Consider the following 17,289-nt stretch of genomic DNA (forward strand, 5'->3'; position numbering starts at 1 on the left):
TTGAAATTGAAGAGGGTTTAAAAGGGATAAGGCTGTTGTCGGGAAATCTAAGGCAACAAAAAAAAAAAAAAAAAGACGACTGTGTGTGCGAGAAGCTGAGCGATTGACCGTGTTCTCTGGGGAGTGTGCGTGGAGGTGGGGAGAGTGCAGAGAGGGAGGCCCAAGACGATTCCCCTCACCCGTCTGGCTCCCGGTCTCGTCAGTTTTGAAGCGTACGCAGCGTTTGGGATGTCGTAGTTTTATTTACGGGACAGAAACCTCTCTCAGGGAGGCAATCTGTTGAGCTATTCTCACTCTCTCGCGTCAAGCCTTGGCCGGCCTAAATGTAGTTTTTATTTTTAATTTTCTTTTTCAAGTTCATGTCCCCTCGCTCCCTCACTCTGCATTGCTGTCTTCCCCTGACTCGGAAATGACACAGGAAAACGAGCAGGCGGTCTCCCTACCACGTGCCAGTCCTTTTTTTTTTAAAATTGGCATCTGCTCTGGTCGCGCGGAGCCGCTCTGTACCAAATTATTATTATTATTTTTTTTTTTACTGGCAGCCCTTGTCAAGTTGTTTTAATCTCCCAGAGAGGACACTGAGGGTGCAGCTGCACCTCAGGCCCTTCTGTCTGACGCTCCCCGTGGCGTGTGATCCGAGCGCAGGTAGAGTTTTAAAATGCTCCTCACTCACCCTTCTCTTCCTCACTCTGTCCGTGCAGTTTGTCCCCCCTCCTCGCCTCGCTCTTCCTCTCTCTCCGGCTGGTGTTCTCCCCGGGCCTTTTGTTTGTGAAAATCCCTGAACCTGGCCGCCGCTGTCTCCGCTGAGCAATGGTTTGCTATTCCAAGAGCATCGCCGCCACTATTTATTTTCTCCCCTGCTCACTCAGTCTTTCTTTTCTCTCTCACACACTAATCGAAGCAGCAGCAACGTCCGCAATTGATGTGCAATTGAATGACTCCCCTTTGAGAGGCGTTTTCCCTCTTTCAATACATCCAAATGTGCATTTTTCTCCCCCCCCCCCCCCCCCCCCCCCGAGTGTTTACTCACTTGCCGTTTCTGGCAGCTGAATAAAACAAACCCCGTTCCTCCGACGGTGGTGGAGCTGACCACACACTCTGACCCGTATGCTGGCTGATTGATTGATGGATGGTCCGGGTTCCAGTGGCTCACCGCGGGTGGAGCAGGAGGCAGTTTACGGAGAATGAAAAGAAAATCCCGCATCCCTGTGTCCCTCTTTTGATTTTCTTCAATTTCACGTTTGCCGTCCCCCATCCCCCTCTGCCTACCTTCCCTCATCTCATCTCTCCATAGTGCCTCTCATTTTTTCCCGATGCGGCGTGGTCATAAAACACCCCTCGTGCAGACACTTTGATAGTCAAGGTGAAATTGAAGCCCCGGGTCCCTGGGAGAGTTGCGTCCTGTTTTGCATAATCAGCATTTACAGGAGAACTAATGTCCCGGTGTTGCAGGAACATGATTGGCCTGTCAAGCAGCAGCACTCGCCCAGCAAACGCCGCTCCTCGTCGTCACTGCATTGTCGTTGGAAGACGCCCGAAGGAGCAGATCCTCTCCCTCTTGACTCCCCTCCTCTGCTCCTTCTCGCTGTCCCTTTTTTGTGTAAAATCTCCATCCTCGGTACATTTCCTCACTTCTGCACTGTAATTAAGCCGCCTTTGTTGTCGGTTGTCAGGGGATACTAGCCGCGTGTGCTGTGTGAAATATATATTCCCGTATTACCGAGGAGCTCATGAATGAAATTAAACCTCAGTAAAAGTATCTTTGCAAAGTCCCTCCATTGGTCGGAATGAGTCGGCATGACAGGCAGTGAGGCAGGAAGCACTGAACTGTGGCCATATTGGGGATACGATGTTGGTGCTGGTGACAGCCCCTCACAGGGTAAACTGTAGAATAGGGCCCCGTCTATTTTACACGGTGCATTACCTGCTACGTGAGTTTAAAAAAAAACAAAATTCCACAGCGATACATTGCAGGGCGACGATTTGAAGCCGGTTCATCTCCTCCGCCCGAGCCCAACAGCAAAGACGCTCTGTGTGCCGGGGCTGCAGCGCGGCACGAGCTGGGATGTGTGTGAAAGAGTGCGGCCTAAGATACGGACCCTCGCTAACACGAGACTTACGCCGAATATGCTGCATACATATCAGTCAACGTTTTTATTATATCTCTCTCCGCTTCCGTTCAATTTCTCCTGAAAGTATGCACCGTGATCGTTGCTCCCGGGGGGAAGCTCAAGTGCCGCCATGAGCGCCGGATCCTCGGATACGGGTTCGAGAAGCGTGGGCGTGATTACCGGACGGGGGTCGGGTTACTGCGCGCTGTGTGGATGGAAACCTTTTGAGCAGACCCGGTTGTGTAAATTCCTCGCTGTCAATGTAACGGTTCCCTCCGGCATGCGTGTAAACTCAAAGCCACCGCGGTAAAGTTAAAAAGTCATGAAATATTAATAGAGTTGAATGTTATTAACTTATTCCAGGAAGTCTCCCATAATGTGTGCAGAGGCTTTAATAATCGGGCCATGCCTCCCCTGATATCTTCACCCGTAATTAAATGCAGACACACATTTGCCTTGCCAGACTTGATTTGATATTATTTATTCATCACTGGGGCAAATGTCAGCTTGATTTTCTTTTTTTCTTTCTAATTTCGGCGGTGTAATTTGAGCGCCTTTTCAGCCTCTCTGCCTGCTTGATGGATAATCAATAGGAAATGTTCCTCACTTTGTTTTTTCCTTCTCTTTTTTTCTCTCTCTGCCTTCCAGGGTTCCCACATCGTGCCTCTGTGGATGATGTTCCTGATGACGCCTTGCAGCACTGAGAACCCGACAGCGGATCAATAGCAGTTTCGTTGGCCCCCTCTCCACCTTTCCCTCTCCCCCTCAAACGGCCTTCCCTCATTCCAAGACAGAAGAGCAGAAACGCAAGAGAACCCAGACTTGGGACCAGCACTCCTCCTCCTGCCTCTCTCCTTCCCTTACCCCCTAAACCCCGCCCCTAGATATCCCAGGCATGTGTCCCCTAGCTCCGTCAGCGGCTCACTTCGGCCAGGGGAACTTGTTTCTCCTCCTGGGGCTTTTGCTGATCATGAGCTCATCTCTCTCTGGAGGCCAACCCCCACCCTTAAAGCGGTTTGTCCCCGCCGAGTGGGGGCTCACACATCTGGCCATCCACAACAAAACCGGAGAGGTCTACGTGGGAGCGGTCAACTGGATCTTCAAGCTGTCCAGCAACCTGACCAAGCTGCGCAGCCACATGACCGGGCCCGTGGTGGACAACGAGAAGTGCTACCCTCCGCCCAGCGTCCAGTCCTGCCCTCACGAACTGGCCCAGGCCCCCAACGTGAACAAGCTGCTCCTGGTGGACTACGCACAGAACCGCCTCATCGCCTGCGGCAGCACTTCGCAGGGGATCTGCCAGTTCCTTCGCCTGGATGACCTCTTTAAGCTGGGCGAGCCCCACCACCGCAAGGAGCACTACCTTTCGAGCGTGGCAGAGTCGGGTACCATGTCCGGGGTCATCATAAGCTCCTCCCACAGTCCGACCAGCAAGCTATTCATAGGGACGCCCATCGACGGCAAGTCTGAGTACTTCCCCACCTTGTCCAGCCGCAAGCTGATGGAGAATGAGGAGAACGCCGACATGTTCAGCTTCGTCTACCAGGACGAGTTTGTCTCCTCTCAGCTGAAGATCCCCTCCGACACGTTGTCCAAGTTCCCGGCCTTCGACATCTATTACGTGTACAGCTTCAGCAGCGAGCAGTTTGTCTATTATTTAACGATGCAGCTGGATACCCAGCTGACGTCGCCCGACGCCAGCGGAGAGCAGTTCTTCACCTCCAAAATTGTCCGGCTCTGCGTGGACGACCCCAAGTTCTACTCCTACGTCGAGTTCCCCATCGGCTGCACCAAGGATGGAGTGGAGTACCGCCTGGTCCAGGACGCCTTCTTGGCTCGGCCGGGACGCCAGCTGGCCAACTCCCTGGGGATCTCTGAGAACGAAGACATCCTCTTCACGGTCTTCTCTCAGGGTCAGAAGAATCGGGCCAAACCACCCAAAGAGTCCGCCTTGTGCCTGTTCACCCTGAGGAAGATCAAAGAGAAGATCAAAGAGAGAATTCAGTCCTGCTACAAGGGATACGGGAAACTCTCCCTGCCCTGGCTGCTCAACAAGGAGCTCGCCTGCATCAACTCGGTAAGCTCAACTCTCGTCTTTGTGGGTTTGCAGTTCCCCACTGGCACAAGTCATGTTTTTACGATAACCTCCTCCCCCAGTAGCGCTGCTGCAGGCCTGCAGGGGTTAATACAGAGTGCGAGCAGCGCTCATTTCTTTCTCTTGCTGTCTTCCACTTCACTTCTCTCCGCCCATTCGCCTCTCTTCACACCGGCTCTTTAGTCAGACGGTGGGACCTCATTAGCCCAGTCAGCTGGATTTGGGAAATGTCACTCAGGAGTAGCGCACACACACACACACACACACATGTGACATCCTGGGGGATGGCATGAGCTAGACTTTTTACTAACTGATCCAGGGTGCATGGCCCTGCATGCGTTACAGAGGACTCCTGCACACACAGACACACGCACACATGCACACACTCCCACTAGAGACCTCGAGGCACTGCTACACAACAGCGCAGTCTAGTTTTCTCTGCGGTGAACATACCTGCCCACGTCCTTTTTTATTTTTCCTGGCTTCATGCCTCACTCTCTTCTCTCCCCCATGCCTGCCCGCTCTCCTCAGGCTGCATCTGCTAAACAATAAAGACTCCTACGTCTTTGTTCCGTCGATTAGTGTTAAGTGCGCTGCTTTCTTAGCTGACCACCTGTCTCAGCGACGCCATCTTCCATCCCGTGCGCTCTTTAAATTCACCCATCCATTTCTGCCATCTCGCGCTCTCTCAAGATAGTTTAATTAATAGACCGCTTCTAAAGCCTTTTCTTTAAATGTCAGCGCACACCAGTCTGTCTGACAGGTGCTCACACACACACACACACACACACACACTATTCACACTGTGTTGCAGCTAATGCAGTTGGTAAGAATAGCACTTTTCCTCGGTGTAGTGCTGTGTATGTTTTGTGTGGTGTCGTAAGTGATGGGATTGAGCCAAGTCCTCTTTCAACTCCCTTTCTTTGTCCTGTTCACTGATTGTCTTCATTCTTTTTTGTGCTGTCCTGTCTTTGGGCCCATCGCAATGACAATAGCTCTGAGGCAAAAAAGAAAAACGGTGGGCTATCTCGTTCATTTCAATTAGACCTTTACCGGGAGTCTGCTGGTAAATCACAGGTTAGTGTGGCGGTGAATTAGACTTTTCCTTTCATGCAGTGGAGTGCGACATCATCAGTCAAATACTGGATGTGCAAAAGCACATTCCAGGTGGAAAGCGGTATTGTGCAAGAATGCTGCTTATCTCATCGGAGTTTAAGCATTGCGCTCATGATAACTTTCAATTGGACTGTCCAACCTCAAAGGCATTTAAACGGCCCCTTTGCATTGATACGTCAGTCTTATCAATGCAGCTTGAGGTTTTACTAGCCGGGGAAGGGGCGTGTGCCAAGTCTTACTTTGGAGCCACTATGCATTGTTCCTTCTGTTTTTTAGTAATAATTCTTTAGCAGAGAGACCGTCCCACAGCTCCCCATCTTCCCGTCAGGCCGGTTACCATGGTTACTGGAGTTTTTGAAAAGGTCTACTTTCACTCATAATTTAGCACCACTTTAAAATCCTCTCAAAAGAAACTGCTCTCACATATGGGATGTCAAAAAGATGATGTAATAGCCTCAGAGATAAGTCGAGCAAGACTTGAGGGGACGGCCGCAGGTTAATGACGTTTGCCATGTTGCCCCTGAGCGGTGACCTAACGTCAGCTGCCCACCCCTGAATCATGACCTCAGTCAGTGGTCCGAGCGACCTCAAATCTGACCCCAAATGCCCGACATTGTTTTTCCGGGTGGGAGCCGGCGCCGTGCGCCATGACGAAACACAAGAACAAGCACAGAGACAGAATCAGACGGCAGAACTGAGGTAACACAAGGAGCTGACAAGGCGCCTGGCAGATGCTGGTCCTCCACTGGCGCCCGCTGCCTGCAGCAGTTGGACTGTAGGTGAGGAACAGACTTCCAGCCCAGCCCCCCTTTCTTCAGCCAATCTCCTAGATGCCTAAATCTCAGCCGCACCGGAGTGGGCAGTGTGGGGAAAGACGTTTGGGTTGGAGGTGAATACGTCTAGTTTGACCCCGCCATACTTCGGAGGAGAGGGGCGAGGCTCGGGGGAGACGCAAGTGCTGGACAGCTGTTAGCCACACAGCCATGATGGATGGCCAGGCGCGCCGTCGGCTCCCCGTGTGGAGTTCATATTTGCCCCGGCTCGTAATTTCTAGCCTCTGGCCGTCAGCAGGGGGATGTGTTCACGGGCACAGGGAGAGGCTGGCGGCTTCTCTGTTAACACGTATGTTTGGTCCAATTAGAAGCAGCTCTGTTATAAAAGATACTTGTGTGGTAACGAAGATGACACATATACATGCACGCACACAAAAGGCGTTCATTACCACAGCCCTGTAAATTGGCTCTATATCTGCTGTGTGTGTTTGTGTGTGTGTGTGTGTGTGTGTGGCTCTGTTTTGTCCCTGAGCTTTATTGGTGAACCGCTGACCTTCTCCACGGTTTGAGAGTGGATCAATACGAACCGTTTCCACACAGGGAGGGAGAGACGAGAGAGAGAGAGGTATAGAGGTGAGACGATGAAGGAGCTTCAGGAGGTAAATGAGAAAGACTGCAGCCAGAACCAGAGAGAGGGAGGGGAGACGGAGGTGCAGGACGTGGGCGGGCTCAACAATGAACGGACGCAAGGGAGTCCGAGAGAAAGAGAGCAGTAAGACACCAAAAGCAGCATGCAGGGGAGGGTGAGGGAATTTGAAAGAGGGTGTCGAGAGAGATGAGTGTGAAAATAACAGCGCGAGCCCAGGAGCGGGCTTGGAGGGAAAAGGGAAGGGATTGAGAAAGAATGCACAAAAAGCAGGAAGTAGCATCACTGTTGTTATATCTGTCAAGGACGCTGTCAGGTTTCCCCAAACCTGGACTTCAGCACTGACTGCGCACATCATACTTAGATTAGTGCGTTCTGCGCTGTGTAGGCAGGCATGTGGGCCACTGACTGCCTTCTGCAACACCCAACTGGAAAGCTGCAGGCCACAGAATGGAGACGCGACGAGGTTGACGTTGCACCGTATTATGCGCCGCAGAAGGCTGTCTAACCGTGTTTTGGATATGACGTCAATGCTATGTTTTTTCTTCCATTTTTTTTTTTACTATTGACACAGTTTTCTTTCAATCTGTCTGCAAAATCTCCTCATTGCTAGATTGATGTGGTGAACTGACAAAACCTCTTTTACATCTGATTTTTTCAATAAAAGCGGGCAGATTTCAAACACTAGCTAGGATGTCAGGTGCTTTGGGATGGATTCATCAGTAGGGCGCTAGAGAAAAAAAAAAAAAGGGGGAATATTGCATGTAGGGAGAGATTGAGAGAACAAATCGCAGTCACGGAGAGTGCAGGAAGCCTTTTTACAGCTGTGGTGAGCTCCAAGGGGAGACAGTGATTCACCGACAGAGGAGGACAAAAAGCAAGAGAAAACATTTTTTGCCACCTCTGCCAAGAACAGCATGGGAAAAAAAAATGCCTGATGGCAGAAAGCGAGCGAGACGGAGGACGGGAGAGATGGAGGAGAGGATGATTGAACGCTGGCTGCTCCACAAATCATATCGGTGTCCGTCACCCGGCCGCCACACTGCTCCTCAGCAGCACGGCGCTCTGCACCTGACAGGGCGCGTATATCGAGGAGCAGGTGGTAGGAAAGGGATCACCCTGAAACACAAGAACGCTCTTTTGGTGTCAGTGGAATGATTTAAAGAGGTGTCCTCCAAACGGAGAGAGTCGGGGGAATCTTTGTGCTCAGGGGTCACTTTGCGGAGTATATTTCACTAAAGTCGTCGCATTAAATGGCGATTTCCAGTAGTGAACATTAGACAGGTCAGCTGTAGTCTTTTGGGTCCTTAGAAAACCTTTTGGTTTGAGAAAGTCATGCAAAGTCATGGACTTAAACTCCAGGCAGCAAAGGGAAACGTGTCCATGCAGACAGTCCTCGGGACGGCCTCATAGTTTGGTCTGGGACGGATTGAAACACTCGTTTGGGAGGCCTTTTGTACTACGCATTTACCATTTTGTCATTATATCCAAAATTTTGTTTCATGATGTATAATCATCACATAGTATATATTACGTAAAGTATCACATTTTGTTTTTTTGGGAGTTCAAGGAATAGAATAGAAGAACTTTGCTTGAACATTCCTTTCCCCCCCGCTGGAATGTCCATTGTCTCCACAATGAGGCTCACATGTGACCCAAAGACTCAAAACGTCCAGCTGCTTTCTCTCCATCACCAGATGGATGGTGGGGTTTTGAACTTTGTCACAAGCCAATTCATCAATCAATCGGTGATCACTCGTAGCTTAAAAAAAAAAAAAAAAAAGAAGAAAAGAGGTCAAGTATTCATTTTTTGGTGCGGCATAGGCCAGCTGCTTCTTTGGCTTCGGTGTCAAAGGGGAGATTCTATACTCAACCTGAAATCAATGTTGAAGTAATGGCTTCTTAGCGATGGTGCTCGTCACTGTGGTATTTTGACCCTTTTACACGACCTCTGAGGCAGTGTGGGTTACGCTGTGATGTATCTTTCCTCGTGATACGCTTTGATGTGTGTTTTTATCTAAGCTAGATTTGGGATTTTTAAAATTCTTCTTAAATCCTAGGTGGCGGCTACTTTTGTACATTGAAGTCGCTGAGAGGAGCCCTGCTATCAGAGTAAGGAGCGTCCTGTAGTGAGCTGCATCCTGGAGACTGATTACAGGAGTAGAGCAGATGCAAACTGGTCCTTATATTTATTCCTGAGACCACTCCTTTGCAGAATCTCATACAGGCTCCCTAAATCGTATGCAGTCCAGCACAGAGTTGTTGTCTTTATTTCTGTTGGATAGACGTTGCAGCCGCTATTCTGCACTCTAGGAGTAAGGTCAAGTGGTGTATCGACCTTTTAAGGCGTACAATTGATTCCTTAAAACAAGGTATCGATTGCATTTCTTACAAAAAGCCGTCTTTTTGTCTTATCACACAGACCTGGCCAGTCCTATGAACCGAACACATGTCACGAGTCACTAAGTGAGTTATGAAGCGGCTGACCGATGAAGTCGCCCCATTGGTAGAAGGGAGAGATGACGAGTGATGCCTTATAATGACCAAGTGGGACATGTTTCTGCTGGTAACAATCGGAGCGTAGGACGTAGTCGAATGGCAGTTAATGGACAGTGTAGGTTTCAGTATTTGTACAAATACACACAGGACCAGGTGGATATGTTCATAGATATAATTACACGGTGCTTGTTTCGATGCGGCCCCACGTTGAAACTGATAAAAAAACAAGTTCTTTTTGGTGCATATGGCCCCGCTGTAGTGCACAAGCTTGCGTTAAGCACAGCGAGCAGATTTCCATTACATTGTTGCAGAAAAGACTAAGTGGAATTGACCAGCTCCTAACCTTATTAAATCCATCATTATGAATATCATCTAATGAACGTAACTCACTTGTGTTCTTGGTAAAACACAGTCCTATTTCTGCCGACCTAATCTAAAAGGATGTGCCGGCAAATGGGTTTCAGTAATTGCACCTGATTAATCGTGCCAGAGTGGATGAGCGGAGTTAATTGACAGTCCAAATGAGTTGAGCCGGGAGACACCGATCGGGCGGCTCGCCTTAAACGTTATTGGTGCTAATGGGTTATGTTTCCATTAATATTTTGCATTTTTATTATTATTTGAAATTAGGAGTTCTATTAATGTGTCTACAGTAGACGTGTGTGTGTGTGTGTGTGTGTGTGTGTGTGTGTGTGTTGGCTAACACACAATGTCTCACCCATTGTGCCCTCGAGTGTCGCTCTCATCTCATTAGTGAAGGACAGTACCAAGTTGGAGAAGACCCCATGCAGCCTGTGTGAGCTACTCAAATCTCTCTCTCTCTCTCTCTCTCTCTCTCTCTCAGGATGGTTTAGCTCAACAAATCCCCGTCTCTAGCCCCCCTCTAATGATACTAATTGTCAGTGTAATTATGTATTGATCTGTTCCGTGTGTGGTTGGTGCGTTGCATACATCATTATCAGGAGTGATCAGAGAAAGTGGAGCAGGGGTCATGCCTGTGCGGCGCATGCTAATAGTCTCTGTGTTGGTTTCATGCTCATCATCAGATAGAAATTCAAGGACAAAGATATGAAAACAATGCAAATGGGTCTCAGAGTAATGATATGAAAAAGAATAGTATAGTTTTGCTTAATGATTTTGTTTCTGGAAGCACAGTGTCTGCTCTTTTATTTTAATAGTAAATGTAATACTGAATATTCATATATAATAAAATGTATAATATGTATTTAGAAATTAATTAAACAAATTCTTGTTTCAATGGAAATTGAACCCGGAGAGACACGGGGAGAACATGCAGACTCCACACAGAAAGGCCACGGGGGGGGGGTGGGGGTTCTAAGAGCTGTGAGGAAACCGTGGTGACACCACACCCCCGAGCGCTTTGAATCTGCCTCGCCGCTCTTTCTCCGCCGGTCACTGACCGTCTCCGTTCACATCGCTCCGAGCTTAAGGGGTCTAAAGGCACCTGTGGGGATGATGGCTGCAGACCACCTTTCCCAGCTGGGGTGGCTGCTTGCCCTCCTCCCAGCAGCCTGCAAAGCCTGCACATGTTGACGTTGGTTTGTGTGTGTGTGTGTGTGTGTGTGCGCTTCTTTCCATGTAGTTACGGCTGTGTTTCCACATATCCATACACCACAGATTGCCTCTCTCACACACTGTTTGGGTTGCGGTGTAAACCTGTGGTGCTTGGAAGCAGCGCTCTGAATGGGCTCCAACTCCTCCAGGCCTCACTGTCTACCTGGAGCGCACTCGACGTGGAAATGACTACCCTGCAAACCGCGAATACAGTCACATCTCCCTAAATTATTGATCAGTTGGTATGCAGTGACATATTTTGGAAAACAGATACTGAATATTGTGAGGAATTATTGCGCTCATTTGACTTCCTCCTTTGAGTTTTGTAAAAACAGTCTATGTAGAACACACAAACTCTGATGTTAATGCACCATGCGTTTTGTTAAACACCTCTGAGACACAACCAATCAAACACACTCCATCTCCATGGAGAGAATGGCGTCAGAGCTGCCGTCAGGAGGAGCCCGGTGACACGCTTACATCTCCTTATCCTAAAGACACGGGTGGCTTTAGGTGTTAGTGTGTATGTGCTTTTTTTTTTAAGCCAAGGTCATTGCATGCCATGTGCACTGATCTCTCTATGGAGGCTTAACCTCTGTGACAGTGATGTCTATTAGCAAACAGCTGATTCTTTAAGTTAAACGATTTCAAGTGGTTCAAATAAAAAAAATAAAAAAAAACAGACTCATAGCTTCTGTGTGAGTTTGGTGACGACAAGAAGGTGAGATCACAAGATTCATGATTCCCTCAACTGGTACGTGACTTTTTGTACAATTGCGTGCTGGAGGCATATCTTTCACATATTAAAATGAAAAATGTATAAGTTGCAACTAGAGGGAATCGCCCACTGTGCGTGTGTGAGAGAGTGTGTGTGAGAGAGTGTGTGTGAGTGATATCTTTAAGGTCCATGTGTGTTTTAGTTGAGTTGGTGCATTGTGGGGCCGGTAGAGCCCCTTCCCCACTGGACGAATAACCCACTTAAATCCACCACCATCTGCCCTTCACTCCCACAAATGACTCGGCAGTAGTCACAGGTGTTCAGCAGCTCGACGCTGATGGAACCACGACTCTCGTTTCAGCTCCTTTTTTTGGTCACTGTCCTCTGAGAAGTCAACAGATAAGAGATGAAATCCACCGGGGTTTAGACATATAGACTGAACACATACGGTGTGTGGTAATATATCACTTGTTGTTATCTGTGTGTTCCTTAGTCAGAGATGATCTCATCCTAACTGAAAGTAACTTTACAAACATTATAACGTTTAAAGATGGCCTCCATGCGACTTGTTGCTGTTTACAAAGCCTGCTTTGTTGCACAGTCGTGTCACTTTGACCTGTTTGAGATCAGATGGCCTGCTGGCTGGCTGTGTGTGTGTGTGTGTGTGTGTCTGTGCGTTTGTGCGCGTGTGTGTGTAGCATGCATTATTTCATTCTCTTTTGCCTTGAGCAAAATACAAGTTTAAAAGCGAAGGACCTATATTCTTTGACAGTGATGTAGAAGAACTTTGACCACACACACACACACACACACACACACACACACACACACACACACACACACACACACACACACACACACACACACACACACATCAACTTTGCATTATGAATGTGCAACTTTGGATACTATCAAATGCCAGGTTGCTCTCCTGCTTAAAAAAAATGAAACCAAGGGTGCGCGCACACAAACTCTGCAGCAATCCATGTGTGCATCCTTTCCTTCATGCAGAAACCCCAGCGATGTCTACATGAGTTCAATGCCCCCGCTGAGATTTCTGGGTAATTTATGAGCGGCTTCACTCACTCCCTCCACTTGGAGCCAGGAGCACGTACTCATTGATGCATACACACATATCAGACACCTGCATCTGCCAACCAATTCCAGGTTGTTTGTCTGTGTGTGTGTGTGTGTGGCAGCCATGTCTCTTGTCTTTCACTCCTTTTTTAAGCTCCTTAAAAAAGCTCTCCTTTTTTTAGGTTCCAATCTGCAGTTTTTTGCGAAGCGCCGGTTAATGCCTAATTAATTCTCGGTGCCAAATGCGCGAGTGTTTTTGTGTTGGCCACACTTCTCCCAGCTCAATGGTCCCCCATTCACAGCAGTGTATTCCAGACACCTTGCTCCTCCCATGTGAATGGAGGCCAGCATTGACATATTCCACTTGTGGTCGGCGCTATGTGCGCCCAGACATATTTTCTTGACGTAATACGGTAAAGAAAAAAGCAATCATAGGGGGCGATTATTCAAGCATTTCCTTCGGCGCGGGCCAGCCGGCACACATCTGCAATCAGTCAAGTGTTATTGTGGGCTGAGTTGTGTGTGCACACGCATGTTCGGGGCCATATCAATGACTATATTTCATCGTTCTGCAATGTGAATTGGCTGAAGCAGCTCCACTCGGGGGAAACCACCCCGTTGTTGCTGTTAGGCAGCGGCGTGCGTGACCTCTAGCTGTTATCTAGAGACCACTGTGGGTTTATATTTACAATTATACAGCATACACACTCGGTGTGTGTGTGTGTGTCTTTTTGTGGAATACTCCTATATTATCAGCCGCATCCAGGTTACATGCGTCTCTGTGACCTTGGATATCAGCTGACAGTTATGAACCACAAACACACCGTAAGTAGTATAAAGCTTCACTCTGTGTTAACCCTTCTCAGTTAGGACTTATTTTAGGAGGGTTTACGTGCTCTTCTGGTGAATATATTCGGCAGAGCCTACACAATTTATTGATTACTTCAACAAAAGTTTAATGACTCGGCAACTATTTTTTGAAGCAAGATACTTTCTGTTCTTGTGCTTGAATGACAATGAACTGACATTTTTAGAATTGAAGTTCTAGAACGGGAGAATTATGGCCTTTGGGAACTTTTACAATTTAAATGTTTTTAGCCAAAGCAAATGATCAGTATGAATTGATAAACAATCATGAGCTGCAGCCTCCATAAGCAGTGGAGCAAAAATGTGATTTTTGAATAAATGTTTAATTCTTCAAACAATTGGAAGCGTTTCAAACTGTGGTGGAAAAGAAGTGTGTCACGCGCTTTCTTTTTTGGGGGAAGGGGTTTTAAGAAGAAAAGACCGAGCCCCAGTGAAGTGCAAATCCTCAAACTCATTCAACACCCCATGCGCCCTGAGAAAATCAAAACAAAACCTCCTCTTCTGCATTTCTAAGACCCCGCTGCCAAAGTCAGCGGAAGGTTGTCGTCTCAACTCCCTCATCCCCGCCAGAGTTGTGCGTCTTTGAAAACGCGGCACGACGTTGCACACGGTCTCCCGCCAGTAACCCCGCTGAGACCGCGGAGGGAAACGCGCTTTCCGTCGCGAGGCAGCTTCAATTCACGCGGGGGACGTTTTAGGCCTTGAATTGCAGCACCGACATAAGAATGCAGCCTCCATTAAAATGGTTTACAACCTCAAGGGAAACACCCTTTTATTCCACGCTGATCCATGCTGTTTAAAGCTTCCGGACCTGCAGGAATGCTATTGCACCTTTACCCTCCAGTACCCCTGAGAGACCTATACAGGCTATTGTGTGTGTGTGTGTGTGTGTGTGTGTGTATCCTGTGTGCAGTGGTCTGTGTTAACCCGTTTGGACTCTTGGGGCTACTGTATACAGTATTTCTTTCGACTGTGAGCCTCCTCCTTAGAAGATGGATTAACCCTTTTAACTTCTTTTCCTTAGGCTCAGACGGCATTGGATTGCTTCTGTGTGTGTTGGTGTGTGCGTGCTACCTTGTGTGTGTGTGTGTGACTCCAGATTGATGGATTTCTCTCCCATGACTATATGATTTAGAAACGATGGCCCCGAGTTGTATTTCATGCGAAGACTTATCAGAATTATTTTGTTGCTTGTAGCCAAATGTTTGTGTACACACAGAGAAGAAACTGGAAAGCTTCGGTTGAATACGTGTGTGTGTGTGTGTGTGTGTGTGTACCCAAGTTTACAAGTCGTATTGTGTGTTTCTGTCAGTCTCCTTTGTTCCGAGGAAACCGATTGCCCCCCTGGCCATTAGTTGTTACAACAAAAAGTTGTTTCAGGTAATGGCTGTGCGTGTTCCTGTCTCTCCCTTTCGTAAAAACACCCAGACACGCACATCACACACACACACACACACACACGCACACACACATACACTTTGCTTATACCATGTGACTGATCCCTGTGAAAAGGAAGAAAAGTAAAGCATTCCCGGTTGATAACCTCAAAACTACGCACCCTTTGGAGAACATAATGCAGGTCCAAAGCGCTGTGTGAGGGACAAAGGAGAAGCGGCTGAGTGACAGGCGGAGGTGGAGGGATGGATGGATGGATGAAGAGGGAGATGCAGAGCGATTAGGCGAGAAGGGATGGATGGAAGGAGGTAGTAAAGGACAGGGAGGAGGGGATATTGATGTTAGCTTAGTAACTGGATCAGCTGGAAGCGGACAAAGAAAATGAGTGAGAAAGTAGAAAAAGGCAGAATAACTGGTTATTGACATGTGCTGAGCTGCAGGCGATTTAGTCAGATCGGGAAGTAGAGTGTGTGAGGGAGGGTTTTGTTATCTTTTCTCTTGTGTGGATCAATCAGATGATGTAGTGATAAGTCTCTGGATTACACCGCTATTTACACCCCCCTCCCTGTGTGTGTGTGTGTGTGTGTGTGTGTGTGTGTGTGTGTGTGTACCTCTCATGTCCGTTGGCTCTGTTTGATGCACATTGACGCCCATTCAGTTCCACACCTTAGCAGTTGATCAGTAGCCACACACACACACACACACACACACACAAGCCCGCCCTTTTACACCTTTGGTTTCACAGTACTGTAATGCCAAGTGGCAAAAAGATCTTAAATTCTTTTTATTAACACAAATGTTTTCATTATCTATAATCATAGAGATTTTTTTAAGTAGTTGACGAAGCCGCAAACATGTCCAAGAGCACAAGTTGGTGTCCTTAAATTGCTAATTTTGTTTAAAAAACCCAAATATGATGCATTTACAACAAGACATTATCATATTTGAGAAGCTGGAAAACGTCAATACTTGTAACTAGTGCAGCCTTTTAAAATCAGTTTAAGAAAGGTACAAAATGTGTTTGAAAAACATTCATTGTCTGTGGCAGTAAAACGCTGCTTCATAGGGGAGGGGGGGAGGGGGGGGTTGTGACTGGTTAAGGCATTTTAAGGGTCAACAGATCGCCCGGGGCAACAGGCCCCTTGTGACTCAGGAATGCTCCAGATATAGTCACATGGTCACCGGCAATACCACCATGTAACCGCAATGACTGAAGGCCTTAGAATGTGCGGATTGTTTTCCACGGTGTGTTAATAATAAAAAGAAGTGTGTTCATCAATGGCTCATGTTAACGTTCAGGATAATCAAGTAAAAGTTAAACGTGATGACACATGCATCGCCCACTTCTTATTTCTTTTCACTTGCAAATCTGTGCGCTAAGGTGCGATCTGGACCTTTGTCACGTTTCTTTTTTCTTCTTCTTCAAAACACAAAAAGAAGATGCTTTTTAAATGCACTCTGTCAGCTGTGGATGTACTAAATCCAAAAGTGCACAATATAAATTCAGTGTCGTCTTTTCAAACATCTTATGACACAATTGACACGCATGAGACAATGAAAGCACAGAAAGCTACTTTTAGAAAATTTAAATTCATACGTCATCCTCCTATTCAAAATTCCATTGAATTCCCCTGTGAGGCCTCTCGTCTGATTGTCTCTCTTTTTTTTTTTTTTTGGGATGTCCCTCCAGCCGCTGCAGATAGACGATAACTTCTGTGGCCAGGACTTCAACCAGCCTCTGGGGGGAACCAGCACCATCGAGGGCACCCCCCTCTTCATCGACAAAGACGACGGCATGACCTCGGTGGCGGCGTACGACTACCGTGGCAACACCGTGGCGTTTGTTGGCACCCGAAATGGCAAACTGAAGAAGGTAGGAACGATTGGATCTTCCTTCTCTCTTTATCATATGTGTGTTGTTTTGGTTGATGGAGTGTGGAGCAAACGTGGCAGATTGAATGGCAAGTTTTTCTTGTTTTCAATTTGGAACGGCGAGTATATTTTCGGCTTATGAGGGTTATTGTTCACTTAATGAGCTGAATGCTTACAGCTTGATCACAGTGCATTTACACGGAGCCCTTTGCAAGTACTTTTTACTCCAAGATTAAATGCAGTCAACTACATTTTTCTCGCGAGTGGCCGTTTCCAACAGGACATTCAAGGGCCTCTTTGAAACCTGTTCGTTTAACAAGCAATCTAAAGCGAGTCCGTGCCCCCCCCCTCATCGATCGCCATGTTAGTCACGTCGCACATAAAATGTTACTGCTGTATCCCCGCGCCACGCACCGCCTTGCCTCTAATTTTAAGAGCTTGCCTTCAATCAATCCAGCAGCTATGACTGCTGAATGGCTTTTCTGTTCTGGTCAGCTGTGTGGATTAATTCAGGTGTGTAGACGGAGGGTAGGACAGTGGGCTGC

General features: G+C 47.6%; 1 protein-coding gene across 4 annotated transcripts in view; it reads left to right on the top strand.

Moving 5' to 3' along the window:
• The window catches only part of LOC119194145 (plexin-A1), a 160,060-nt gene that overhangs the window by 25,148 nt on the left and 117,623 nt on the right, over window positions 1–17,289 (top strand). For all 4 annotated transcript variants that reach the window (XM_037448262.2, XM_037448264.2, XM_037448265.2 and 1 more), the window contains exons 2-3: window positions 2,760–4,188; window positions 16,563–16,745. In XM_037448262.2, coding sequence (XP_037304159.2) covers window positions 3,007–4,188; window positions 16,563–16,745 — 1,365 coding nt within the window. In that variant the 5' untranslated portion in view covers window positions 2,760–3,006. The remainder of the gene's footprint in view (window positions 1–2,759; window positions 4,189–16,562; window positions 16,746–17,289) is intronic.

The sequence above is a fragment of the Pungitius pungitius genome, chromosome 8, assembly GCF_949316345.1.
Source record: "Pungitius pungitius chromosome 8, fPunPun2.1, whole genome shotgun sequence".
In the NCBI taxonomy this organism is placed as follows: domain Eukaryota; kingdom Metazoa; phylum Chordata; class Actinopteri; order Perciformes; family Gasterosteidae; genus Pungitius; species Pungitius pungitius.